The 26,784-nt window shown below is 40.3% G+C and overlaps 4 protein-coding genes across 10 annotated transcripts in view; 2 read left to right on the forward strand and 2 right to left on the reverse strand.

The window, feature by feature from the left end:
• Positions 1-1,239: 1,239 nt before the first annotated feature.
• LOC113015642 (uncharacterized) lies at positions 1,240-6,221 on the reverse strand. 2 transcript variants are annotated; one of them, XM_026157717.2, is made up of 8 exons: positions 5,999-6,221; positions 4,665-4,796; positions 4,371-4,544; positions 3,695-3,796; positions 3,461-3,613; positions 3,265-3,369; positions 3,119-3,169; positions 1,240-3,020 (listed from the first exon to the last, which is right to left on the reverse strand). In XM_026157717.2, the coding sequence occupies exons 1-8, from the start codon at positions 6,063-6,065 to the stop codon at positions 2,233-2,235; spliced, it is 1,572 nt and encodes a 523-aa protein (XP_026013502.2). In that variant the 5' UTR covers positions 6,066-6,221; the 3' UTR covers positions 1,240-2,232. The 2 variants fall into 2 exon arrangements, with proteins under 2 accessions (XP_026013502.2, XP_026013501.2); XM_026157716.2 differs by having other exon boundaries at positions 5,993-6,221.
• Positions 6,218-11,574, forward strand: LOC113015643 (torsin-1A-interacting protein 2). 5 transcript variants are annotated; one of them, XM_080297243.1, is made up of 10 exons: positions 6,218-6,357; positions 6,977-7,052; positions 7,561-7,662; positions 8,775-8,903; positions 9,008-9,088; positions 9,177-9,224; positions 9,323-9,481; positions 9,753-9,899; positions 10,074-10,202; positions 10,310-11,574. In XM_080297243.1, the coding sequence occupies exons 2-10, from the start codon at positions 7,019-7,021 to the stop codon at positions 11,071-11,073; spliced, it is 1,593 nt and encodes a 530-aa protein (XP_080153369.1). In that variant the 5' UTR covers positions 6,218-6,357; positions 6,977-7,018; the 3' UTR covers positions 11,074-11,574. The 5 variants fall into 5 exon arrangements, with proteins under 5 accessions (XP_080153369.1, XP_080153370.1, XP_080153372.1 ...); XM_080297244.1 differs by having other exon boundaries at positions 8,775-8,864; XM_080297246.1 differs by lacking the exon at positions 9,323-9,481.
• A 286-nt stretch (positions 11,575-11,860) lies between these two features.
• On the forward strand, positions 11,861-18,908 carry olfml2ba (olfactomedin-like 2Ba). Of its 2 annotated transcripts, none has more exons than XM_026157715.2 (9): positions 11,861-12,291; positions 12,411-12,674; positions 12,944-13,051; positions 13,867-14,025; positions 14,770-14,931; positions 16,023-16,251; positions 16,520-17,518; positions 17,841-18,017; positions 18,113-18,908. In XM_026157715.2, the coding sequence occupies exons 1-9, from the start codon at positions 12,124-12,126 to the stop codon at positions 18,727-18,729; spliced, it is 2,883 nt and encodes a 960-aa protein (XP_026013500.2). In that variant the 5' UTR covers positions 11,861-12,123; the 3' UTR covers positions 18,730-18,908. The 2 variants fall into 2 exon arrangements, with proteins under 2 accessions (XP_026013500.2, XP_080153367.1); XM_080297241.1 differs by having other exon boundaries at positions 12,167-12,291; positions 12,482-12,674.
• Positions 18,909-20,503: 1,595 nt separating this feature from the next.
• Positions 20,504-26,784, reverse strand: part of atf6 (activating transcription factor 6) — a 28,948-nt gene continuing 22,667 nt past the window's right edge. Inside the window, exon 16 of the mRNA XM_026157723.2 lies at positions 20,504-22,509. Coding sequence (XP_026013508.1) covers positions 22,313-22,509 — 197 coding nt within the window. The 3' untranslated portion in view covers positions 20,504-22,312. The remainder of the gene's footprint in view (positions 22,510-26,784) is intronic.

Here is a 26,784-nt window from a genome sequence, read left to right on the forward strand (position 1 = left end):
TTTTCTTTTGTGGTATTTCACTTTGAGTTCAAAACAATAAACCCACTGCTGTGTAAAAGGTAGCCTTTGTTTATGTCTGTGGTCCATTTGGTGACTCACTCAGTTAAACTCGGCCAAGACACAGAGATGCATTTATCAACTGCTTAGAAAATGATTAAACTTGCTGTAACTTCCTGTTCTTAGAGCCGTACTAATGCTCTTCTAGCAGCTACAATGTATATCTTCATCTGGACACATTTAAATAAATGTTAAAAACATATTCATACTTTGTGTCAAACCTAATTTTAATGTTATCGATACAAAACAGTGTCTGTAAACATAATCTTGAAATGGACTTTTGAACTGTCAGGTTTCTTAAGAAGTGAGTCGTAACTCCTGCTTAGTAAATGTTTGACTTCTTATGTGCTGAATAGATGTCAAGTCCTCGTTTCACAGCTGGAGACTTTAATTTTTAGTAAACAGAAGGACAGGTTACACCCAGTGGATGCTTTATTAGAGTCCTTGCTGTCTTAATTCTTTGTGATTTTGGTCCATATTAACATCATAGCCTCACGCAGTTGCTACACATTTATCATAATCTAAATTTCATTTCATCACATCCCCCCAAATATTTAATTTGAATTACCAGTTTGCAGCTCTCGGTATATTTGTGTAGATATCAATCTAAACATTTGTGGATGTTTTTTCTGTAACTGTAAATTTAAAACACAAGTGTGTGAAGATGAAAACTGAAAGTTCACTTTTCCCCCACACATTCTTGCATTTAGAACATTTTTACCTTCAAAGTCCTGGACTGGATCAGGATTTGGTAACTGTGGAGGCAATCTGAGTACAGTAAACAAGTTTGAGGTTAACAGCTTTGTTACATGGTGTGTTGTGTTTTTTAATGCAGGTGGCTACATTGTGGTCATAAACAGTTACAACACTCAGGTAGACTGTGGCATTTAAACAATGCTCAACAAGTGTTAAGACTCTAAAATATGCCAAGAATTATGTCGCCACCAACACCTTGACCGTTGAGAGAAAGAAGGATGGATCCATGCTCACACGTTGTCTATACCAAATTCTGACCCTACTGTCACAACATTACAATACACTCATCAGACCAGGCACCATTTTTACAGTCTAGTTGTCTGGTTTTGCTGAGCCTGTAAGAACTGTAGCCTCAGTTTCATATTTGTAGCTAACAGTAGTAGCCTAGCTCATTATTAACATAAACAATTAGACAATTCACTCCTCTATGTATCAAAATTATCTTTATTGATAATATTCAGGTGTTTATGAGTGCTCAGAATAACAAGAGGAATGAGATGTATGACAGGAAACAGCACAAACAAGTTCACATGTTGTCATGTGCGCTAGTATAAATGACTGGAGAAAGTTTTTACTCTAATTAAATACAGTGTATTCTTCATATGTGTTTAAGGCACAGTCTGGGACGAGCTAATCAGTATTTATCCAAAATATTTTTACAGATATAAACCACATTGCGAGTAGCTCACAATGTGAAGTGACAACATGTTCAAAAGACCATTTAATATCAAATCCACATATACACAGCTTTAAAAAAATACCTCAATCCAGGAAACATGACACAAATATACATATTTAGAAAAAAGCAAAGAATATAAAATATTCACCTTAAAAAGCTGTTGCTCAAAAAGACAGACACTTAAGTCAAAACCAAGCATTTCCAGCACTCACACAAAAAATAAAGAATTAAATGAAGTCACCTGGTTGTCTTGGACAGCAGAATAAAAGATGAAATATGAATTTTCACTGAAAACAAAACTTTTTTTTTTTTTTTTTTAGTTCCAGTAAAGAAAAGCTGAGGATGACGGAAAAAATGAGATGGTCATTAAAAGCTGCTGAGAAACGATGCAGGCTTTAACAGGCAACAAAAAATTAAACAGCTCAGTCAGTCTGTGTTTCGTAGATTGCATGCACATGAGAAAAGATTATCGCCACACTTGTGAAGTGGAATGATGGTGTAACACTGTAACCTCTTTTAACATGCATGCATGAGTAAAAACTGTTTAAATTTTTGTGCAGTCGAACCAAATCATATGCGTTTGACTTCAATTTAAGTACAATGTAATCTCTGAGAGAAAGAGAATAACACAATTATCGAATGCTGTAAATGAATTATCACAGCACACATCATACTTCCACGTTTTTCCTTTCTCGTAGCTCCTTCTACAGTGCAAAGAAGAATCAGGCAGCTTGGTTTTTTTAGCATCCTTTCTTCTCCACCTCAGACACCACAGGCAGGACAAGATGGGAGATGCGACTCCACAGACCACCAAACATATCATTATTCATTATATTATACGTTTTGCCACTGGTGTCCACCAGCCTCTCCTTAAGATAGTCTTGCACCATCTCTTCCACCTCTTTTAAACCCTTTTCCTTCGGGATCTCATCTTGAGGCAGCAGCACAGAAAACAACAAGAAAACCCGCTTATATGCGGCATTCTCGTGGTCGCAGTAGCGATAAAAAATGAGAGTGGAGCCTGGTGGCAGCTCTTCCAAACGATGAATGATGGCCACAGGTTTTTCTCCCTCAAACGCTGCTTGCAGCTGACTGTCAATGTCTAACTTCACCTTATCACTGTCCTGGCCTGCTTTGCTTTTTCCATCAATGTCAAGGAAAGAGGCATTGAGGGCAGATGAGAAGGAAGCAGCCAGACCCCGAGCAAGGCACTGCAGTGTCCTCTCAGCCTTCTGTCCTGCAGTGAAAATCAGACTGACTGGCTCAGAGGGATGGGCTGTTTTAAGGTGCTTCTCCAGGTGGATTTTGCTCAACTTCCACAACTCAGGCCGCTGACTGGGGAACTGAGTCTGAAGATCAGACAATTGATCAGCAAACCTTTCTGGCTTCACAGCCCTGGATGACTGCCCTCCACCACGTTTCATGTCTTGGAGTAATGGGATGATCTTGTATATCAGCAATGTCCCGATCACAAATAGTACCAGGAGAACTATCAGCCAAACTAAACCCCACAAACACCACGTGAACCCTTTAATAACACAGAAACAAAAGAACACACAAAGTTAATAAATAATGTTTAAAAAGCATCATCAGGTCTAAAGATAATAATTAAAATGACAAACTTACCTCTAGAGGAATTTCTGGGGCGTGTCTTGGTAGCAACAGGTTTCTGTTTGTCTTTTAATAAAAGAAAACATGATTATATTAATGCACAGATGTCACCACTATAGCAGGTGTTGCAGAGAGAGAATACTGAGATAAAGCAGCAATACCAGATTCTTTGGAATGAATAGTCTCTTTTCTTGGAACGTTATTCACACGTCTCGGATGCACACTTGGGGTAAGGTGGTTAACTTTGGATAAATCTGAAGATGAGGCTAAATTTAGAAAAGAAAACATCTTTTCAAAGATCAAAAGTCATCACGCAGACGCTCAACCTTTCTATACAGAATATGAGCAGCACAATACCAGCGCTCTGGGCTTTGAGCATCATCGTCCTCTTGTAGTCTGCCATGCTGGACGGCTTGAGAGCCGGTGAATGATGTCTGTTCACTGTCGCGCTGATCTGTGCGACAGGCTTGGTGGGGGGTGCAGGTGCTTTAGGTGCTGGTGTTGCTGAAACTAAACAAAATAGGTTAGGTCAAATAACTTAGACCATAATTTAACACTCTGAATGTCAAGGAAGATGGAGCATTTTTCTACCTTTCTTGGATTTCATCAAGTTGGGATCCTCAGTCTTAAGACTGGGTCTGTAGAGCTCATCAAGCACTACACGGGGATTTAAGTTCCTATCTCCGAGAGCATCTGTGTTAAGCAGAAGATTTTTAAGATAGAATCCTAATAAAGTCATAAAAGAAAAGTAACTTAACACAAAGTGTATTTGTATATTATTATATGGCTTATATAGTGAAAATAAAGTATTGGTCCAAGATGTTTGCCTTTGTTTTTATTTTAATTTTTTTTATTTAAATGTGATGCATTCTCAATCATCCAGGTAAGTAAATCTCCAAAGTCTGATTCTGTTCATCTGGACGTAGCGTTTTCAGAGGGAGAATCTCCAATCTCAGCTGACTGCAGGTTTCCCCAACCTTATAAACAGTACATTTGCATAGTCATAGTTTCAGTCATTTAGCAAATGTACTGTGTAGAAGATTTTGGAACAGGTTGATGAACAGAATCAATCTTTGGACATTTAAATGTGGTGTTTTGATAACTTAATTCAGTCCTGTTTTATTTACACTTTATACAGCCTCCCTATGTTTTAAGTTACTGTATTATCCATTTGTTCTTTACATTAAATAAAAATAAATTAAAAGGGAATATTATCTAATCTCTATGATTTATTTCATAATGAATGTTCACTAGTTGTAATACAAACCTTTGTGTATGTTTGGCAGATCAGTGACTTTAAAGGAATCCCGTTCAATATCCATTTCCTGGTCTTCATTTTTCTGAATGTCTCCAGATGATTCCTCAACATCCACCCTACTTTCAGCGCTCTCGTCAAACACTGCTTCTTCAGCATCCAGTCGGCTCTTCTTGCTAGGGGACTCTGTTAGGTAATAAATAATAGACACGGATTGTTTGTTTTTTAACAGTGCCTTGAACAGTGAGGGTAACTAAGGGTAATCAGCCATTAAAATTAGGCAAATACTTAATTCCAGCAACTAACCTCCATCTTCAAAGTCAGGCTCCCCATCTTTGGTACCATTAACTGATGTAGGAGCATCAGCAGCGTCAGCTTGTGCTTTTTTTCTTTTGGTCCTCTTTATAGGCTGCCTAGGAGTTGCCTCAAAACTCGACCCTTTGGAAGACAGGATTAGAAATGAGTATATCACATGGACAGCTCAGGATAAGTTATTTAGAGAAATAGCGAGGCAAGGCTGAGATAGTTTGGACAAGTGCAGAGGAAGGATAGTGAATATACTGGGCAAAGGAGGTTGAAAATGCAAATGCCAGGCAGGAGGAAAAGAGGAACACAAAAGAAGAGATTCCTGGATGATGTGAAGGAGGACATGCAGAGCTAGGGACAGGGCGAAAAAGACGGAGATGATCCCCTGTGGGGACCGCTGACAGGAGCAGCCAAAAGAAGAAAAAACCCTGAAACAGAACTGGTGTCCAGCCAGCCTCCATTTTGCTTTGTGTTCCCTATGTATTCTAGTATTACGGCAAGAGACGCGGAAACCTGATTTCAAAATAAAAACCACCTTCAAGTAAATGTAGCTTCAACATTAACCCTCATTTCAAAATAAAAGCATTCGAAACCTAATTGCAAAATAAAAGCTTCGAGTTAATTTGCAGATATGTTAAGTACATAACAAATATCATTTAGTCTTGTTTACACACTCTAATGTTACATCCAAATGACACACCCGTGTACTCCAGTAGCCCCGTCAATGCCATGTTATTTTGGATTTCACAGTAAAAGCCTGTGAATTTTCATTTTTGAACTACTCTGTCATTGACTTCAGAATGCTCTTAAAAGGAAAACTCATATTTCCACAGACTAGTTGCACTCAATATCAAGTCAGTCCAACCTTGCTTTTCACAGTTTGCCCATATATCAGTGTGTTTAGCGGCTTAATGAAACGTTGATCCCTGTCACTGACCGCCAGTGCTAAAAGCGAAAGTCAGTTTGTGATTTTAACTTCGCTGCTGCTGTAAACTGTTTCGAGACACAGCGCTAAAAAACAAAACACAAACAAACAACAACAAAAAAAACCCTCACATAGATAATGGCTAATATGTAGCAAAGCATTTCAATGTAAGGAGATAACTCATTGGTTTTAAAGTTGTGCCTGAACTCGTACCAGGAACTGAAACATTAAGTTAATTTTAATACAGATTCCTATCTGAGGATCATTTACACCGGTGAAGCCTGCTAACATTAGCCAAAGCACCGATCCAAATCTGATTTTCTTTTAATAAACTTGTGAGTATGAGGGAGCTAATTCCGATGGCTAAGCTAGTTAATTGACATACCACTCGAACAGTGCTCACCTTTACCTGACATCCGTCGTGTCGATCTAGTCATGGGACGAGAGAGCTTATCTTCAGAGTCTCTGGTATCCATTTGTAACTCAAATTCAATTGAGCAATGCCAAACAACTTCAACTAAACAATGCGACGTAGCATCGCGCGCACAAACAAGCTACAATCACTGGACTTCCCTGTAGCTGGGGGGACATTTCTTGACAGGACACCGTTGCCGCCCGGAAAATAGTGCAACGTTTAGTTATCTCAATAGAAACAAAGGCACTGTTAAACGTTCCGCTTCAGAATTTAGTCTGCTATGAGTGCCACACATGCTAACTGAAAGCTAAGGAAGCGTATGATCTACGGCGATATGATCCGTGACATATTTGGTATGGAGCAGTAATCAGAAAAGCGTATCGTTATGACTTTTGAGTTACACGAAGGCATTTTTTTTACAATAACACCCAAGTAATGCTTTGGTAACTGTTGGCTAAATTAGCATCACTCTGGCTGGGCTAGCTTAGTTATCTTTGTCACTTAAATAGCTAGTTCTCTTTAATTATGGTTACCAACAATTTACGTTTCGTGCATGTCATTAGAGCTTAGTTCCCGGCGAGTAGTTATTTCTCTCGCAATAATTTATACTAGCTTTTCTTCGGCTTGCTTACTGTCACCTCGCAGCAAGTTCAGTTTCGATTTAGTAGCAAAACGTTATTTAGCAAATCCACGAAAGCACAGCCACAAATTAATACTTCCAAAATGCAATGTACATATTTCCTTTTTATTTAGTGACAGTTTGAAAAGTTGAGGAGCGTAATGGTTGTTCTCGTTCTTCTTTAACTTTAGCGAGACTGCCTTTGAGCTTGGCTCTGTTGACATGCACGTAAGCAGATTTACAATATTTGTTTGGACCTTTGAACATGTGACGACAAACTGTAACTCGTGGCTTCGCATAAAAAAGAAAAACATGTAATGTTTATTTGTTTTATTCACGCTTGAACCATCCAGTGAACCCTAAGTGAAGAAAAGGAAGACCATCTACCTAAAGACATGGAAATGGAAGTCCCCAGTCCGAACGCAGCAGGTAAAATTCTAATATTTCTACGTTGCTCAGCCAGTGTTTGCTGTTTGGTGGTCGACTCGCTGCATTATTAAAGCAGTACAGACATAACTAATGTTTATCTCTATTTCAAGAAATACTGAACACATGTACGGTTAATATTTGGCATTTACTTCAGTTATAGCATGTTTCTGAACTAAAATGTTATTTGTTTCTCGTGATGAAATGTAAATAAATACAAAAAAATCAGTTATAACCAAGATCTGTATAGAACAAATATGTTTATCTTGAACATGTTTATCACTATTAAGTTTTACTTTTTTCAACCTTTTGAAAAGATTGAGAGAGAGAGAGAGAGAGAGAGAGAGAGAGAGAGCATTGTAAGGATAGCACATATATTTATTGCACCAATGTAAAATAATTAATGAAAATTCAAACGTGTTTTTTGCAGAAAGGGTGTAAGTTGTTTTTTCTTTTCTTTACCCTCTTTTATTTGTGTAAACTTGTTTTTTCCCCATGAACAATTTTTCAGCTTCAGAGGAAAGACTGCAAGAACCTGAGAGCCCAACACAGCAGTTAGATGACCACGGTAATAATGTTGAAAACATCGGTCCTACCACCCCAGAGGCTTCAGGTCAGTGTTTCTGTCCAAGTGTTACAGCACATAATTCAGATATTAGTCAACAGTCAGTTATATTATATACCCCACTTTGGAACATCATCAACCAGCATTGTTTGTCTTAGTTATTAGTCATTTGTAAGTTTTGTTACTGCTGTGCTTCTAAAATGGCCATATTCATTTTACAAATCTTGTTATAGACATAAGTCTTGAGCCACCCCTCATTTTTCCTCCTTTCTTTTTTCTTCCAATGAGGCAGACTTTATTGTTAAATAGCAATGACAGAGCTTTCCGGGCTTTCTGAAGGAGTTTTAAAACGTTTCTTTGGACACTGAGTGCTTTTTCACTCATTTTCAAGGATGAGCCGCTGTTGTAACAGACAACAAAGAACTGATTTTGAATTGTATTTTAGGATCTTTGTTACTTTGCTAAAAATATATAATTTTTTTCCACCTGAGCTCTAAAATATGCTAAAGATGGGCATTTTGCACTAAAACAGGTGATTCCCAAAGAAGTGTTGAGATCAAACTTGGCATACTCAGCATGGTGTGTAGTGTGTTCTTGTAAGGTGAAGGTGAAGAAGTGGAAGACAAAAGAAGAAAAAGCAGGACTCTGTCTTCCTGTGTTCCAACATATCGCAGCTTTTCTTTTTGTTGCTGCTGGACTTAGAACAGATTTTCAATGATCAGGATGATTTTTATCCCTCAGCCATAAAAAGCTAATGGGGTATCATCGGCACCCTGCCGGGTGGGCGGGGCTAGCACCCAGGTTTTTGAATGTGATAACGAGAATGAGGCGACATAGGATTTTGGAATTCGTACCATAGGTGCATCTAATAAAACCTTGGATGAGTTTGAATCTCAGTGACCTCAACTTAAGGTCAAGGTCGGAGGTCAAGTTTTCTGAGAATGTTCCATATCTCACCTATTGTCAGTCTTATTGTTCCAAGATTAAAAAGGGAATTACTGTTGGAATTACTGTTGCCCTGGGCTTTGTTAAGAGAAATCTCCATTAAGGATGCTGCAGATGCCTGATCCAAGATGATTTTTGGGGCACAATAATATTAAATATGTAGAGATCGGAAGTCCTAGGTTGCTATGGAAGTTAAACTATTTTTTTTTCATCAGACACAAGTCAAACCACGACACAGGGAGCATCTGAAACAACTGTTCCACCAACCCAAGATAAACTAGATGATCGGATAGATGGAGGCGAAAGTGAGAAAAAAGAAGTCTCAGTCTGTCAGCCTGGAGACCATGAGTCTGACCTTTCTGAAACATCACTGATTAGAATTCTTTTTTGCTTCAGTCAGCTAACTTTCTGTGACTCCACAAACAAAACTGTGATTTCTTTTTTACAGAGTTCAGTGAAGGTGAAGACGGATCCTGTGAGAACTTAGACAGTGATCAGGCTCATTTTCAGGAACACACAGTTACAGCAGGTAAATTGTTCAACCGTTCAGAGTCAAGAGAACATTTGTTACCAAATGTTTCTACTGATCAAAAATTGCTTTGATCCTGTTTAATCAGCCACAGCTTTACCATCTCAACCTGCTGACTTCAGCGATACTATTCAAGGTAAGGAAGGAATATTAAAGAGACCACGTGTGGGATCTTGAATAGATATGACAGATTTCATGGGCAATTAACATAAATGAGTCACGTGCTTATTGCAGACAGGGATTCGTCTAAAAAAGAGGTGCGACCTGTTGCAGAAGCACATTCTCCCGATAAGGACAGCACACAGACGGAGAAGAAAAGCAATCCTAGTCAAACTGATTGCAAACAATTGTTATCAAAAAATGAGGAACAAGTCACGATAGCGCCAAAATCAGGTTAGTGTTCCTGTCAGAGTATTGTAACAGCTGATTCAGATATTATTATGGATTTATTTGAAAGACAAAGTCTATATTTACTTTGGTTTAAAACATACATTTAGCCTCGTTGTTCTAAGATTAAAAAGGAAACTACTGCTGTAATAAAAGTTTTCTAGTCATATTTAAAGATGAAGCACTTGCTTAATCTTATGGGACACAAGAATCAGAAATATTTAAAGATCCAAAGTCTTAGGATGTTGTGAAAGTTAAACTGTTTTTATTTCGTTAGATGAAAGTCGCGTCACAACGAACAAACCATCAGAATTAACTTTACAAATCCCAAATGACAAAGCGAATGACCAGGGCGATGAACCGGAACCTGAGCTAAAGAAAAACATCTCAGCCCCGAACAACTCAGATAATAAATTTGGAGATGGTGAGTCAGAACTTTTTGGAACATCACGGATTAGAATTTGTTCCTTAAACTTTTTGCTTCAGTCTGCTGACTTTCTATGACTCCACGAGGAAACTGGAAGTGTGTAAGTTTTTTCTTTTCTTTACCCTCTTTTATTTGTGTAAACTTGTTTTTTCCCTGTGAACAATTTTTCAGCTTCAGAGGAAAGACGGCAAGAACCTGAGAGCCCAACACAGCAGTTAGATGACCACGGTAATAATGTTGAAAACATCGGTCCTACCACCCCAGAGGCTAGTCAAACTGAAGATCCACAAGTTACTAGCGGTAATCTTAGTACATTTGTTCTTTTTTTTTGTAATAGTTTTTTTTTTTTTAATAATTCTTTTTGTTATGAAGTAGATGTTTAAATAACACAGGCCTTTTCTCCGTAGGAAGTGGAAAATACTTGCTAGCAGTTGCTATAGTAGTGGCAATTGTTGCTATCGCGCTGCATTTTCTTCAGCCAGAATCTCCGCCTCAGACGAATGATGTACCAAAGATAGACGTCTTCCTCAGGCAGCTGGAAAAAGTAAAGACTCGGTTTCCTAACCAGCGTGCTGAGCTCTGGAATAGGGGCAGGATCCACCTTAAGAGACACCTTCAGACCACACAGCCCACGGAGCCCGTGAGTCTGATTCTCACTGCAGGCCTCAGAGCTGAGAAGACGCTGAACTGCCTAGCTCGGGACCTGGCCTCTGCCTACTCTTCTGCCCTGAACGCCTCCGTCCTCCACATAGATGGAGCCAGCAAAGCCAGCCAGGACAGTGACCACGTCAAACTGGACATTGACAGGAAGTTGCAGGGAGCTTTTGATGGAGACAAACCTGTAGCCGTCATTCATCGCTTTGAAGAGCTACCTCCGGGCTCCACGCTAATTTTTTATCGTTATTGCGACCACGAGAATGCCGCATACAAGAAAACTTTTCTGATCTTCACTGTACTGCTGGGGGAAGAAGACGAGATTCCTGCTAAGATTAGCTTGTGTGCTGTTGAGGAGATGGTGGATGACCACCTTCAAAAAAAATTCCTCACTCATGGTCACCCAGTGTCTTTTGACATGATGGACCTGGACAAATATGGTGGACTGTGGAGTCGTATTTCTCACCTTATCCTCCCCGTGGCAGCAGAGCAGAGAATAGAGCTTGAAGGGTGCTAGAGAGCAGAAGCATTCATTCTAGTCTGAACTTTTAATCTGGGCACTAAGCTGGGTAATTCATCATTTGGGAGGTAGTAGACCTCAAGGATATTGAATATACAGAAGTGGACTTTCAGAATGAATGAGAATCACTATGGTATGGGATTTAAAGTCATTTCTCTGATCAGATGTAATTATGAACAGATAATTGTAAGTTTATTTGGTCTCTGCATTATATTTAAAATTTTGAAGGTAATTTCTGCATTTTAATAAATACTTGGAGTCACAAGATAGAAGGAAGAACAATTCTTTTGGTATCACGGCAATGGGGTTTTTAATTGTTATTGCAAATGTCTTCTGTGATTCGGAAACTTGCATGGCACCAACATGCCTTAACTGAACATACAAAGTCCTTTTTGTCTATATGTATATGTACACGTTACACTACGGGATAAAAAATGAAGATAAGTACATAAATTATATGTGCCTTAAAGTAAAAAATAAACGCTGAAGAATTTTAAATGTCTTTTGTGACTGGAATGAACACTGTTGCCACCAGAGGGCAGCAAATCCACATCTGAAACTTGTCTCCAGCGTCTGTGAAAAGGCTTGGTGGCATTTTGAAAAGCAGCATAAAGTTTGCATATGAAGTCAAACTACACCTTCTTTAATCTGGAACTGCAAATTAAATTGAACCTGAAATAAAATCCGAGTTTGGGGGTTGCATTTTAATCATGACTAACACTAACAAGCTGCACATCATGTCTCTGAAGTCTTTTGAAGCAGTTCAACTCCTCCTCGCCAGTTTGATCAGGCCCGCCTCCTGTCAGCGTAGCTCCAGCACCAGATGCCGGCTGCTCTCCCACAGGGTGCACTCTTTCTTCAGTCTGCGTTCATTGTGACTCTGAAAAAGATGACCCATAGAACCTAATCCGGATATTTGATGTCATTTTTTCACGCACTCTCTGATTTTTAAAATCAGAGGTAGGCTATGACTTTTTCGTGCACCTGAATTTATTGGTGACGGGCTATTTGTTATTTCTTTTATCTGCGCACTGTGAGCCTCACATAATGTACAAGTTAGGCTTTGTCATCGTGATAAGCTGCGCGTTTTTTCCATGGGGATCTGGAGCGCCAAAGCCCCTGGCTGAAAATCCCAGGTCCCAACTTGAGAGCAGTGCAGAGCAAAATGACAGACTGCAAGAGGAGATAGAAGGCCGACAGAACATTCTCTCCAAGGTAGGATAAATAGCTCATTTAATGTGTTTCCTTATATCCTGCATTTTACACTTTGTGCGCAAAAATTGAAAAGTTCCCGATTGCTGGTGGAAAATACATCCGTCCTCTTCTCTTTATAGCTGCTGGGTGATTATGACAAAGTGAAAGCCCTGTCGGAAGGCTCTGACTGTCGGTGTAAATGTGTTGTCAGACCCCTGAGCAGGAGCGCCTGTCGACGGATAGAAGAAGGGAGCGCCTCTGCGCAGGACTTCTACACCGTGGAGACCATCACTTCTGGACCGGAGTGCAAGTGCGCCTGCATCGCCCCACCATCAGCGGTCAACCCCTGCGAGGGAGAGTACAGGCTAAAAAAGCTTAGGGAAGCTGGGAACGAAAATGTCAAGGTGAAGTTTCCTCCTGACCATTTATCATGCCAGAGCCTCCCCGCAGGTGTTCATGCTCCAGCGACATCTGACTGTTGATTTGTAGATGGACCTGGACCCCTGGTGGCATGGATGTCTGATATTTATCAATTTCCGAAAAGGATAATCAATATTTTACCACAACCAGAGTTTGAATGGACTGGGGATGTACCTACTTCATGCATTCTATGTTATGAATTCTTTAACTTTGACGGAATTCACTTGATCATTTTTTGTTGTTGTTGTTTTAGCTGTCCACCATACTTGAGCTGCTGGAGGGATCCTTCTATGGCATGGATCTACTGAAGCTGCACTCCGTTACCAACAAGCTCATTGATCGCGTGGATCACATCGAAAAGGTAGCGCAACAGAAAACACAACAGGTGTGTGTGTAGTGGTGGCTTCTGGAGGTCCTGTTAAAGACTCCCTTAGGTGCTGTTTTCAGATTTACAAGAAGCTTGACCAGGAAGCAGTGCTCAGAGTTTCTGTTACATGTGGAACTTTATCTGCCAGAGCTTTTCTTTGGATCTTTGGATCCTTTTTCTTAGTCAGTAAATTACCAGAGATTTTTATACAGTACGTGTTTGTTGGGCTTTAGTCTATAAACTTACACAAGAGCAAAACTGTAATTACAGCACGAACATATAGAAGTTCCAAATTACCTAAAAGCAGCACATTTAATACATTACCTGAATGTTTATGCTCTTCTCACATGGACTTCGAGTGAAGCAGTTGGGAGTTTGTTGAACTCACTGAACTCCATATACTGAAATGAGCCAATAGCAACATAAACCATCAAGTTTTTCCCCTCGAACAGGTGCAGCAAAATGAACCAGAGGGTTGCGTGCTTATGCAGACGAGAGTACAACTCTCATAACTGAAAACACCTGTCAGAGCGTGCTGTCAGTCTGTTCGCCAAAAAATAAAGATAGGAGCCTGCACCTACCAAAGTTGAACCACAGAGTTGAAACGAGGTCTACAACTGGCTACAAGATGTTTTTTTATGTGTGTCATTGTTTTTGCTGCTTTAAAACTTTGATTGGTTTCCTGATTTAATTCATATTAATATATTAACAAAATACTTTTTCTTCCTCTGCTAGTGTTATGATTGCTGATCGTTAACAAAAATATAACACTTATGTTAGTAGCTTGATGTATCCATGTTTGCATTTAGGCGGTGTCTCTGAATCCACCTTTGGATGAGGTGAAGCCCAGGGAAGGTCCTACTAGTCAAACAGGTTTAACTGAAAGCCCGACTCCGCTTCCCCATCAGCCTCAGGATGGAAAGATAGTTGGAGAGGTTAGCAGAGCTGCAGCATATCAAGACCCAGAGGTAAGTGTAACATCTTAACATGGATATATCACAGCCTTAACCTATTGAGACACTGTAATAACATAGTAACTACATAACTACTGAGTTCCACAGATAAGTATTTGCCTGTCTTTAGCACCATAGCAAACTCTGTCTTTGCTTGGTAACAATTGGTGCAAAATGTGAATATTATCGAAGGGAAAACAAAATACTGTAACTAACTATTCCCTATTCAGTTCACAAACCAAGAAAGTTTGTAGTTTTTGTCATTAAATTAGACAACAAATTTTGCCTACATAAAGTACATTTATCTCTAACTAACACTTTTTACTCCACTTAAGCATTTTATACGATGTGCTTCATTCACACAAGCGTTTTTTTCTGTCTAATATTCACACTTTAATGAACCCATCGAAGAGAAACTTGGGGTACAGTATCTTGCTCAAGACTACTTTGGCATGCAGACTGGAGCAGCCAGGGATCAAACCACCAACCTTTTAATTAGATGACCTGCTCTACCTCCAGAAATACAGCCCCAAACAGCTTACTCGCCTGATGGCTTATACTCAGGCACATCTAATGTTATATTCATAGCAATTATTTTCATTTATAGCAAATGAATAGGTCACTTGTAGAGAGATGTGTGTAAATGTTAGAAAATAGAGAAAAGTGAATGAGGCAAAGTGTATAAAGTGTTTTGAATACTCGAGAGTAAAGCGCTCTATAAGAACCAGTCTGTTTACCTTTCACCATGTTTGCATGCAGTTGGTGTCTCTGAATCCATCTGTGGATGAGGTGAAGTTTTGGGAAAGTACTTCTGTTCAAGGAAGTGTGACTGAAAGCCCACCTACTCCTCTTCCAAATCAGCATAAGGATGGGAAGACAGTTGGTGAGGTCAGCAGGGCAGCAGCCAATCAAGACCCAGAGGTAAGTGTGACAATACTGATATCACAGGCTTAATCTATGGAGACGCTGTAATAACATAGTAGCAACTAAACAATTACCAGGTTCTACAGGTAATTATTTCCCTGTATTTAGTGAAATAACTGTTTTCTTATTAACTATTTAAATACAGCTACAATAAAATTATTTTCAACTGCAAATGTTTGTTACTAAAAATGAGAATACCTACATGGTTCAGTAAGTATTGCATCAAGTACTGCATGATTGCAGTACATCAAGCCATCATGGGTAATATACTGAGATAACATTGTATCAGGAGTCACTTTTAATTTGCACCACTGATATTTCATATTGAATGCAAGGCTTTGGCTGAAGGAAACACGTATCAAAGAAGTGATCACAGTCAGATGTTTCTGTTTAGCCTGCTAACATTCCTCCAAAGCAAAAGGAACAATTACGTGTTCTTTCCACAAAGTCCTTCATAAAAATCATTGTCTCCATGATTAAGGCCCAGAAACGTGTAAAAGAAAGTTATTGATGTAATTGAAAGGATTGGCAGGACGATAGCAGACCTCAGACCACAGAGCATACTGCTGGGCCCTGGTCCCTGACAGCTTGAGTATAAACTTGAGAGCCCATCCAGGAGGATTGCATGGTCTTGGACTTTAAACACAGTTGATTCACTAGAAAATTTACAGGAAACATCCAACAAGGTTATTAAAGTGACAGTAAAACAAGGCAAATGTTTTAGATTAGGTTTTTGATTAAAACTTTCCTCTGCACTGTGGGATCATTTGGGATCATTGTAGCTTGTTGGAGTTTCAGCTCTTCTATGCTATTCTCCTCACTAGATCTGAACACAGTTTCTTTGCCACACACCGACTCATTATTTACACAACTCCAAATTCTCTTTTGCTGGTAGTAAAAAATAAAAAACATAACGTACTTTTTGAATAACATGTTATGATTCAAGATTTCACAAATGTCTTTCTTACACCAATCCAAATTCTTGACAACTGTTTGTACAGTTTATAGCCAAAGGGTCGTAATTGATCTCTTCTTAATACAGAGTGAACGATTTCCTCAGAAGTTGTGTGTACCTTGTTGTCTAACAGGAAAAGCTTGACGGGAAGGTCATTGCGGAAAATCAACCCTTCTTACACACAGACGGCTCTGGTCAGATCACTGAGGTCAGACCTCAGGTGACCCTCAAAAGTAGCGCTAATAAGGAGGCTTCTCAGGTGTCAAAGGCTGGATCATCTGGAATGATTATCAGAGGAATGACTTTTTATAAATCTGAGCCTGATCCGATGGTGGCAGATGATGGGGAGCCTGGAGAGAACTGTGAGTGCAATCTGTCTGTTACCTTAAGCGGCATTAAAGCAACGAGAGAAGTGTTTATTAGTGTTTAAAGTGTTTAAAGAGAGAAGTGTTTATTCTGGATGTATAATTATATTCATTTGTACAGTTCAGGATGTGTCGTAGCAGTGAGAGATGGTCACAGAAGCTTTGCTGGCTCTCAGCTAACAAACAGCAGAACTCTGATTGTATTTCAACTCTGCTTCTAACATTTTCTTGTGGTACTCAAATCTTTTTCCTCTCTTTCTTTTAGTTTTTGAGTATCATGGTTTGAGCGGTGACGGCCCAGATAACCTCTTTATCGAAGAGAATCTGCTTCAACCCAGATCTCCTCGGCCCTGGACCAGAGAAGGACTGAGATTGTTTCGAACAAAAACAACAGGTCCTTTGCACGCACCTAAGAAGACCAGCCAATCAAAAAGCACAAAAGAAACTGAGCCCTTAAAAACTCATCAAAGGTTTATCAGTGCCATGGGAACCACATCAGTGGATGTGTCTTCAGTTGCACCGAGTGACACATCCACAGTGAGAAGCATCAGCCTTGGACCGCCTATTGCAGAAAACAAACAAAGGACCACAAACTTCGTGCCTCAGACCACTCAAACAGTCACTGCTGGAATCACCAACAGACCAGTCCCTTCGCTGACTGAAGCAGCAAACATTTCTTTAAGTATTAGTCAGCAGAAAAAGAACAAAACCTCAGTCCAAGCCTCTGAAAATACAACGATGGAGGAAAATGCGCAAGCATTCACAACAACAAATACACCCACCAGTGTGAAGGAACCCTCTGGTCTGGAGCTAAAAGACCAATTGCAAACCATAGCTGGCAGTACTTCAGCTAATCCAGGCTCTGTTGAACTAAATCCAACAACAAAGCCTTTAACTACCAGCCTGGAGTCTACTATGACCCTCACAACCCACGCTGACCCGACCACAGCACCAGTACATCCCACAACAGCTGCCACAACTGCTACCTCCACACAGGCTGCTACTACAAAACAACCAGAAGAAACAACATCCACCAACTTCTCAGGCTCAGATTTGCCACAGACACCAACAGCTTTGCTTCCTGCAGCATTAACTACCTCGTCTTCAACCACCACCACCACAACTACCACCACTACCACCACTACCACCACCAAACAGGCTGCTCAGGTCAAACAGAGATACAAAATCAGCTGGGAAGAGGAAGGACACATGGAACTAGACGAACCGATGCAGAGGCATGAGGAATCCAGGCCAAAGAAACCCGGTAAATAATAAAGAACGTTGTGCCATCTGTGTCCACCTGCAGCCAGAGCCAGAGTATAGCCAGAAATTATTGTCAGCATATGTCACTTCAAATGTACGGACTTACCTCACATTTTCATTTAGAGAAACAGAAACTGATATTTGTTTGTGAATGACCGAACTTTACAAGACAGGGCTCTCTTCTCTGTGTTACCCCTCCCCTTTCCGTGATTCAAGCTGGTTAAAACAAAAGCCTTTAATTGTTTTCAGACCCTTTGACGTAGGTCTGGATGATGTTAAAGTGCCTTTAAAACTTCCCTCAGAGCTCTCTGTCTTCTTTACAGAGGAGTGCAAGGACACTTTGGCAACAATCTCCGAGCCAGTCACTCACAACACCTATGGCAGAAACGAGGGAGCATGGATGAAGGATCCAAAATCTGATAATGGAAAAATTTATGTGACAAACTTCTATTACGGAAACAACCTTCTGGAATTCCGCAACCTGGAAGTTTTCAAGCAAGGTAAGAATGTGTGCTTTTTGGAGTTAGAACTAGCTTTAATTTTACATTTTTTTGATAAGATGTAATAAATCTCATCGTCTACGTATCTTTTCAAGGCCGTTTCAGTAACTCCTACAAGCTTCCTTACAACTGGATTGGCACAGGCCATGTGGTCTATGGCGGGGCCTTCTATTACAATCGCGCCTTCTCCCGTGACATCATCAAGTTTGACCTACGACAGCGTTACGTGGCTGCCTGGACCATGCTGCACGATGCCCTGTATGAAGACTCATCGTCGCCTTGGGATTGGCGTAGCCACTCGGACATCGACTTTGCTGTGGACGAGAGCGGCCTGTGGATCATCTACCCGGCATTGGATGATGAGGGCTTCTTACAGGAAGTGGTTGTCCTAAGTCGACTGGACCCCTCAGACCTCAGCATGCAAAGGGAGACCACTTGGAGAACGGGGCTCAAGCGAAACCACTTCGGGAACTGCTTCGTTGTGTGTGGCGTCCTGTATGCTGTTGACAGCTATAACCAAAGAGACGCCAACCTGGAATATGCCTTCGACACACACACAAACACTCAAATGATTCCCAGAATGCCCTTCATCAACAACTACACCTACACCACACAGATTGACTACAATCCTAAGGAGGGTGTTTTGTACGCATGGGACAATGGACACCAAGTCACATACAACATAAAGTTTGCCTATGTTGATGCTCAGTAAGGATCTGTTTTAAGTGTAATTGTTAATACTATGGTTTATGGATTGTAGATCAGTCCACATGGCTTCATGTATGGAGAGAAGCGAGGGGCCAAATGTATAAAATTCAATATATTGTGTTCAAAATTGTTCTTATTAAGATTTTTTTTGTATTTCTACTTAAAATAAATTAATAAGAATTACTCCTCAGTCGACACATCAAGTTGCGCTCTATACTCTCATCAGCCACTTTACTAGGTATACACTGCTGCTTTAATTCTTCATGGCACAGACTCAAGAAGATGCTGGAAACATTCCTCAGATTTTGGTCCATATTGACACGGTAGCAACATAGTTGCTGAACATTTATTAGCTATACCTGCATGATGGCATTCAACCACATCTCAAAGGCACTCTATTGGATTGCGATCTGGTGGCTGTTGATGCCATTTCAAGTTAACGAGTGAACAGTGAAGTAACAGTGAACTCATTGTCATGTTTAAGAAACTACTTTGAGTTCATCTGAACTTTGCGACAGGAAGCAGCCACCAAAGGATGGGTACACTGGGTCATAAAGAGATGGATATGGTGAGTAATAATACTCAGGGGCACATAATTGGAAGAGAGCTGTGGAAGAGAGCCTTTTGGCTCCTTCATGTTGTTTACACCACATTTTGACCCAATCATCTGAAAGTTCCAGCAGAAATGGAGGCTCAGACTAAGAAATGTTCTTTTCAATCTTATCTATAGTGAAATGTCGATTAGTCTGTGGAGACTGTAGCCTCAATTTCTTGGTCCTTGCTGACAGCACCCAGCATGGTCTTCTGTTGTTGTAGTCCATCTGCTTCAAACTACAACATGTGCAATCAGGCATGCTCTTCTGCATAGCTCGGTTTTAATGAGTGTTTGTTTGAGTTACTGATGCCGTCCAACAGCTCATACAGTTCTCTGATCTCTGGTATCGCTAAGGCATTTAGAACTGCTGCAAACAGGATATTTCCTCTTTTTTTGGAGCATTCTCTATAAAGCCTACATATGCCTATGTGGGAAAACCCCAGTAGTTCAGCAAAAATATACAGACCAGCCAACCTGGCAACAACAACCACGCCAAGTTCTGCAAAGTCTCCTAAATCACCTTTCCCCATTGTAATGTTCAGTTTCACCAGTTGGATAGGGTCGTTTCCCCAATGCCTAAATGCACTCAGTTGCTGCAGTTTGATCGGCTGCATTAATAAGCAGCTGAACAGGTGTACCTAACAAAGTGGCCGGTGAATGAACATCGGGATGCTATAAAAGAGTAGCTGAATAATGTCGAAATGTTTCTGATCGACAGCTCTGTTCAAAGAAACAGAATTCATACACGGTTTTGTATCCTTTTTGAACTTTCAGCCTTATACGCCACACATCCTTCCTCACATGAAAGCGCTTACTCCCTCCATATCAGACTGCTTTGAGGAGACTGCAATAAAGTTTTGAGATGCTAACAGAAAATGTCTTCATTGTCTGGCTAAACACAGATAACACCTAATTGGCTCTAATCATAGCTTGCAAGTATTAATTAAAGTCAAATGCTGTGAGGATAGAAGGAAACCAGGCAGGAAAGGACTAAAAAGAAAAGAACATAAATACAGACATAAAATGAATGACTGTTCAAACCTGTAATTTAAACCACTGTTACTGGTTGTAAAGTTATTGTGGGCGAAAATACCCTGGAACAGCTTTTCTACCTGAGGAAAAAAAATCAAACGTATTCTGTTTAGGGTTTCCCCTAACAGCTCAACAGGTACGAACACACGGCTACAGAAAATCCAGTGTTTATTTTGGTTTCTGCACATACAAAAAAATAAAAATAAAACAAGTTTTTTTATTGTACTTTTTCTTTGCCCCCATATACAGCAGAGATGCAGCGAAAACACTGTGGTGACCCAAATGTACTTCTGTAAGCAGAAAGGAATTTACAGACAAAGAGAAGGCCTTTGTTTGCAAAGAAAGAAAGAAAAGAAGCACAGCACAATCCTGCAACGACAAGAAACGCACAGCGATACAGAGACGACTTCGCTTTATCGCCATATTTATTATATGTGATTTATTATATAAGATCTGTCTCTATTCATAGCTTGACAAAAAACAAATAAGAAATTAAAAGCCAGAACAGTACATCCAATGTTCTGCATTAATAGTGCAAATTTTACCCTCAAATTAGCAAAACAGATCATAGACCATCATAATTCTGCACAAAAATGCAACTGTTCTCAAACGCAGTAAATAAAAGCAGGAGCTGTGTGGACGGAGAAGTACTCACAGTTTGTTTTTTGAAACCAGAGGTTAAACATCAGGCCTTTAGTGTAACTATTAAGTGTTTATGCAACTGAAAAAGGCATTTTTTGCCATTATATCAATTAGGATTTATCGTCTCATAAGTTCGAGTTAGTAAGTTGAAATTTTGATACAGAAAACTGAAACTTGTTGAATGTTTTTTTTAATTCAGTGGCAAAAACGAGCTTTTATAAGATATGATGAAGCTTTTTTTTATGCTCCGGGATAATAGAAACTAGTTTTTATGCATAAATAGATTTTCTATCTGCCATTTTTTATTTCATATATAAAAAAAACATGTTTTTTGGAGTCAACAGGAATAACAAAAAAAGCTATTTTAAAAAAAAATCACCAAAATAAAAATGAAAGAAAATAAAACTTGACTACTGAATTTTTCAAAGGAAAAAAAATGAGGGAATTGGATTAAACCACAGATGTGTGCTGTTACATAATAACAGCAATAAATATGTACAATATCCAAACCTGTCCATGAATATAGAAACACAGCGAAGACCCGAAAAAATTAACTAGTGAAAATCTTCATCAACAGCAATAGAAACCAGCAGATAACAGAACAATTAGCCAGATAGGGTTCAAAGATCACTTAACTTCCTGAGTTTGTGCCTCTGTTGCTGCAGATAACTCATCTGTCATGTCTGATACATCACTGATCAGATTTGCTTTATTCAGAGACAGAAAGAAATGATTATAGCACTCCATTTTATAGCAATCAGATACAAACAAACAGGTCATTTTAAATAAAAATGCATTTTTATAATGTATTTAATGTTTTTTAAGCACGCACACACACACACACACACACACACACACACACACACACACACACACACACACACACACACACACACACACACACACACAGCTTTGGAGCTTGTGCAGAAAAAGAGAGCCGACTGAAAGTAAGCTGTAAGGGGTAAAAGTATTTGTGTTATGATGGGGTAACTCAAGGTTCAATGCTCTGCCCCCTGCCGCTAAACAATTACCCTTACATAAAGCATCTGGGGTTACACGGGTAAGTCAATGTTGCCACACAAGGAGCTAGTCTGCTGCTGCTTGGACCCTATTACAGTCCAGCTCCAGAAATCAGCCAGAAAGGGGCTGAACTGTGAGGACAAATTGAGCTTCCTCTGTAACCTCCAATGACTAGTTTTCTGCAGAGCACATTCATACAAATAAAAATGAGAAAAATTATTAACTGAGGTGTTATCTTGTGCTTCCGTTTATGAGTTTTAATGAGGAGGTGTAAAGAACGCAGGAGTCGCTGATGATCTTACGCAGACCCCATTAGCACGCCGACAGGAGGCGCAACCTTGTTCTCTGCTGGGGAGTTCTGGTAAAACGTGTCAGAGCGGTTCACCCGGAGCAGAGGCGGGATGGTGGAAGATCTGATGTGGAGGATCCTGGTGTCTGTTACTACACAGTCAATCTGCATCATCACCTCAAAGTCTTTGTCCCTTATAATGCTGTCTGTAAGGCAAGAAAGGGAGAAGAAGGTTGTGAAATAAATCTGCAAATAAAGTTAGCGTACCTTCATTTTGGTGTTTGCTCGAGTGGAGCGAGTGGAAGTGTACAGAGTATTGTTTGAGACAGTTGACATTAGGTAGGGGGGATAACTGCAGGGAGTTTGGGTGGAGGCTGGGCTACACAGATGGAGTCCAGAGGTGAGTCACACGCTGGATTTCTCCATCGTGGAGATAAACAAAACATCTCTAAACAAGAGCAGGACATGCGAACTGGAAAGAAGAAAAGTCTGGCGAGAGTGTGGGAGAAAGAAAGAGTGATTGCAGATGATGAGTCAGGATGCTTCTTGCTGGGCTGAGAGACGAAGAGAAAGTTTGGCAAAGCTGAAAAGTCAGAAAGTTTTTGCCGCTGATGAGTCAGGCTGTTGTGTTAGAAGAAACCCGGGGAAAGCAGATGGTGTACAGTGCAGACAACGTTAAATACTGTATGTTTCACAGAGTCATCTGAAAGCTTGACCTACAAACAAGCAATCTGCTTTTATTTTGGGAAATTTAAACTTGGAAAAAGATACTGGACTTCACACAAGTGGTTCATGGTTTGTGGTATCCAGCAAGATATCTACACTCAGCCTGGGGCGGAAAAAACACCCTTTAAAGTGGACATTCTTATAAACTTTTTCTGGGGAGAAATGGGAATTAAAACATGTTGAAGGATCGCTTATATATTCACACTAACAAATAACTTGCGGCTTCTTTTGTGTGGGGGTTGAGATAAAATTCCCCATATGCATCACACCCAATCCAAACAGCCTGCAAAGATCTTTTAAAAAGCTTTGGTCATTTTTCCAGATACCTGTGTAAGCCATCAGCTTCCTAATCGTTCATCAGGACATACATTTGGAGGCAGTGGGAGTTCATCTGATTGTACAGAGGCTATAAAATAGCTCCTTCTCAAGACGGAAGATTCCACTGATGCTCATAACATTAGACAGCTAGTACCGGTAACTCTGACTTCATCTGCTGATAAACCTCCGATTTTGCACCTGCACTGAAACCAGAGCTTTTCCAATAGCTTCAGTGTTTCAGCAGACATCTCTGGAAGTCATTCTCTGCATCTGGATTTGTCGCTTTATGACCCTCTCAATTTAGGTCTGAAGGAGACTGGAAAAATGAATCATGTATATTGCGGCTGGATCGGTTCAAGGTCCCGTGCCTCTGAGAGGCTGGACTTATCACAGTGAGTTTACACATTTTTCGCCTTTTACGTTCAAAAGCAATAAAATCCACCCATGGCAAGGAACGCGGCTTTTGCTGCTACACTTGGACTTATGTGACCACTTGCTTGCAGAGTTCAGCTGCTGTTAGCAGACATTAGATGAATAAATACTGTTTTTGTTCAGCCAAGCGGTTACTTGAGCTAAATGCTAAAAACAGCCTGCTAACATGCTGTGTTTACCATTTTAGTTCTATTTGCCAAATAGTGCTCCTGTAAATACAAATACTCACTATTTCAGTCGCACTTTGTTATTCCTTAATGAAATCAATACTTTTTAAGTGTACAGCAATGACCCTGTCATTTCTGGGCTACTGCCTAAACCATTATCCAAACTCAGGACTTACATGTAATACTCGACTCTGTTTACATCAGTCTTTCACCAGAATGCCAAACTGTGTAACGTCTTTTTAACTAACAGCTTGTGAGGCCTGAACAGTGAAAGAGGAAACACACAAACACACAGCTTTCAAATAGCAAGTCTTTGAAGAGGCTGCCAGATCTGCCATCCTGCTCTGCGTGGTCTCATTTCCTCCTTATACTGGTACCATCTGGATCTGTTTCAGAAACCTTCAGCGTCACAGCGAGCTGGTCTACGCTGATAAAGGCCCGATGTCTGGCAGCGGTGCATCTGAGGAAACCTGAGAGTGCATCTCAGGAGGACGTTGGCTGCCAGATTGGAACAAACTCTAAGGATATGTTCATGAAGGAAGGCCTTTTATTTTGTTTACATCAAAAGGAAGCATTATTCATCAGTAAGTATGGTCCCAAACTAAATAATGTGATTTGGGACAATGAAAATAAATGGAGGGTCACATTCACACAAACCATCAGTCCAGTTTTAATGAACTTTTCCAGTATGTTCGGCTTTAACTTACTAAACTACAAGCTATCATTCTACAGTAGAATGTAAGAGCCAATTAGAAGCAAAAAAAGTAATGCTCACCATTAGAAATAAAGAATAATACGCTTAGATTTGACTTAGTAACTGCCAGTTGTGAGAGGGAAAAACTGTCTGGTGAGAAGTTGCTAGCAGTAGCTGCAAAATCAATTGCTAAAGCCCCGATCACGGAGGCCTGCAGTCTGTGAGCCCTTGGCCATTGTTGATCACTAGGGAAACGTTTATATTCTGCAACTGGTTTGTGAGTGGTTGCTGGTAGTGCTGTGGTGGTGCTGCAGCGAAATCCTCCTTTTTAACCCGCTAGCAGGTTGCTGCGGTCATTTCCATAGAAAATGCCATTTCTGCCAACCGTCCTGGATACAGAGTCTGTCTGCATTCAAAGTAAAAAAGCTGCACCTTTCAAAATGTGTTGGCTGCTGTGGGACAGCAAAACTTTTATTTTGAAGGGAAATGTTCTCCATTTCCTAATATTTCAAGTTTTCAAGTTGGGGAATCCACATTTTTCCCTAGCAACCAGAGGTTTCCAGGGGGATCACTGACTGGTCTCTATGACTGAAGCCTTACTGAATTCAACCAACAAGTGGTTAAGATTCATCTGAACCGCAGCGCTCAATGATGGACCAAACAAGTCATTTCTAAAGGCACATAATCACTATAGTCACTGGAGTCTTATTTTTCTGGAGTGGCTTGAGTTAAACATTTGGTTTGGTGAGAGTGAACTCCATTTCTGAGCCCTGCTGTTTAGATTAGGGAAGTAGGAAAATCTGACCCTCAAGTCAATCAGCAGTATAGAGCTGTACATTGAACCCCCAGTGAAAGGCAGCCTGTTGGCTACAGTGCGCATGTATAATCTCACAGAAGTAAAAATAGACTGCAGTGCGTCTCATACGTCCATCCACCTGTAAGTGATGTCAACCCTGAAAAATTCCCCCCTTTCAAACACGTCGCTTTCAATTGATTGAGCTACTTTCAAACTCAGAGGATTACTGAATAAACACACCCCACAGCCCTTATAAGGAGCCACTGCTGTGGCTGATACATTTTTAGAGAAAACCAAATATGTCTAGATTAAATAACTCTATGACGTGTGGACGTTAGATCAAAAACTCCATCTTTAATGTTCAGTTATTGACCAAGACAGACTAAATGATCACTCCAGATTAGCCAAGCCTCTCCATCTCCTCCAGATGAAAACTATTTAGTGACTAGAGAAGGAAGGCATTCTTAAAGCAGAGCAGCAACAGGGAGCTGGAAAGAATTATCTTCCAGTACAGTATTACTCTCCAGTAAGAGGACAGTGTTTCTCCTTCTCTAAGGGTCTCACCCAACTAAATATGCATACATTTGCACTTAATCACTTCAAAGGTCCAAACAAGGACAGCATAAATCTAAAATGCTACTTGAAGGCTGCTATCTGTGCAGCACATGGGGCTCCATATCTAAAAGGAAAGAGGGCCGTGTGGAGATTGTGCTTCAGGAGAATTACTGCAACCTTTGCTTTGTCAGCCTTCCCTGTCTTGGTTTTGCATTAGTCCTAACTTTTCAGTCACAAGGCAGGAGCAGTTGTGTTATTTCTGAACATAAAACGGGTGTTAGCCCTCTCCCTAGGAACTACCACATCATCGAGCCAACTTATTACACGCAAAGACACGAACAGACAGGCATTAACCCGCTGTTTTGAATTTGTAACTCAATTCAAGCGTCCATGACAGATCATGCAAATTTGAGACCTTTGTTGAGCAATCGAGAATCTTTCCAGACCTGACGTTTCTTTATAAATGCCACCTTTGTTTGGCCATTTCAACAATTAGCTCACAAGCACATCTTGGATTTCACTATTTACTGCTTATTTCAATGGTTTCATTTGACTGGCCTGGACCTTAACATTCCTCCCTGACAAGACCAACCGAGAACAATGTTTACCTTCATCTATCTTCACCTAACACCCATCTCACAGAAAAAAAAATCTAAATGGCCTCGTCTCTCCTGCTGAGTGAGCGGCTCACATTTCACCCACTCACTCCTCCCAGGGTTAGCTGCTGAAACATTAACCAAATTGGATGCTTCTCCACTCACAAGTATGAAGTTAACAGGAAAACAAAAAGGTT

Source organism: Astatotilapia calliptera, chromosome 23 (genome assembly GCF_964374335.1).
Source record: "Astatotilapia calliptera chromosome 23, fAstCal68.1, whole genome shotgun sequence".
Classification (NCBI taxonomy): domain Eukaryota; kingdom Metazoa; phylum Chordata; class Actinopteri; order Cichliformes; family Cichlidae; genus Astatotilapia; species Astatotilapia calliptera.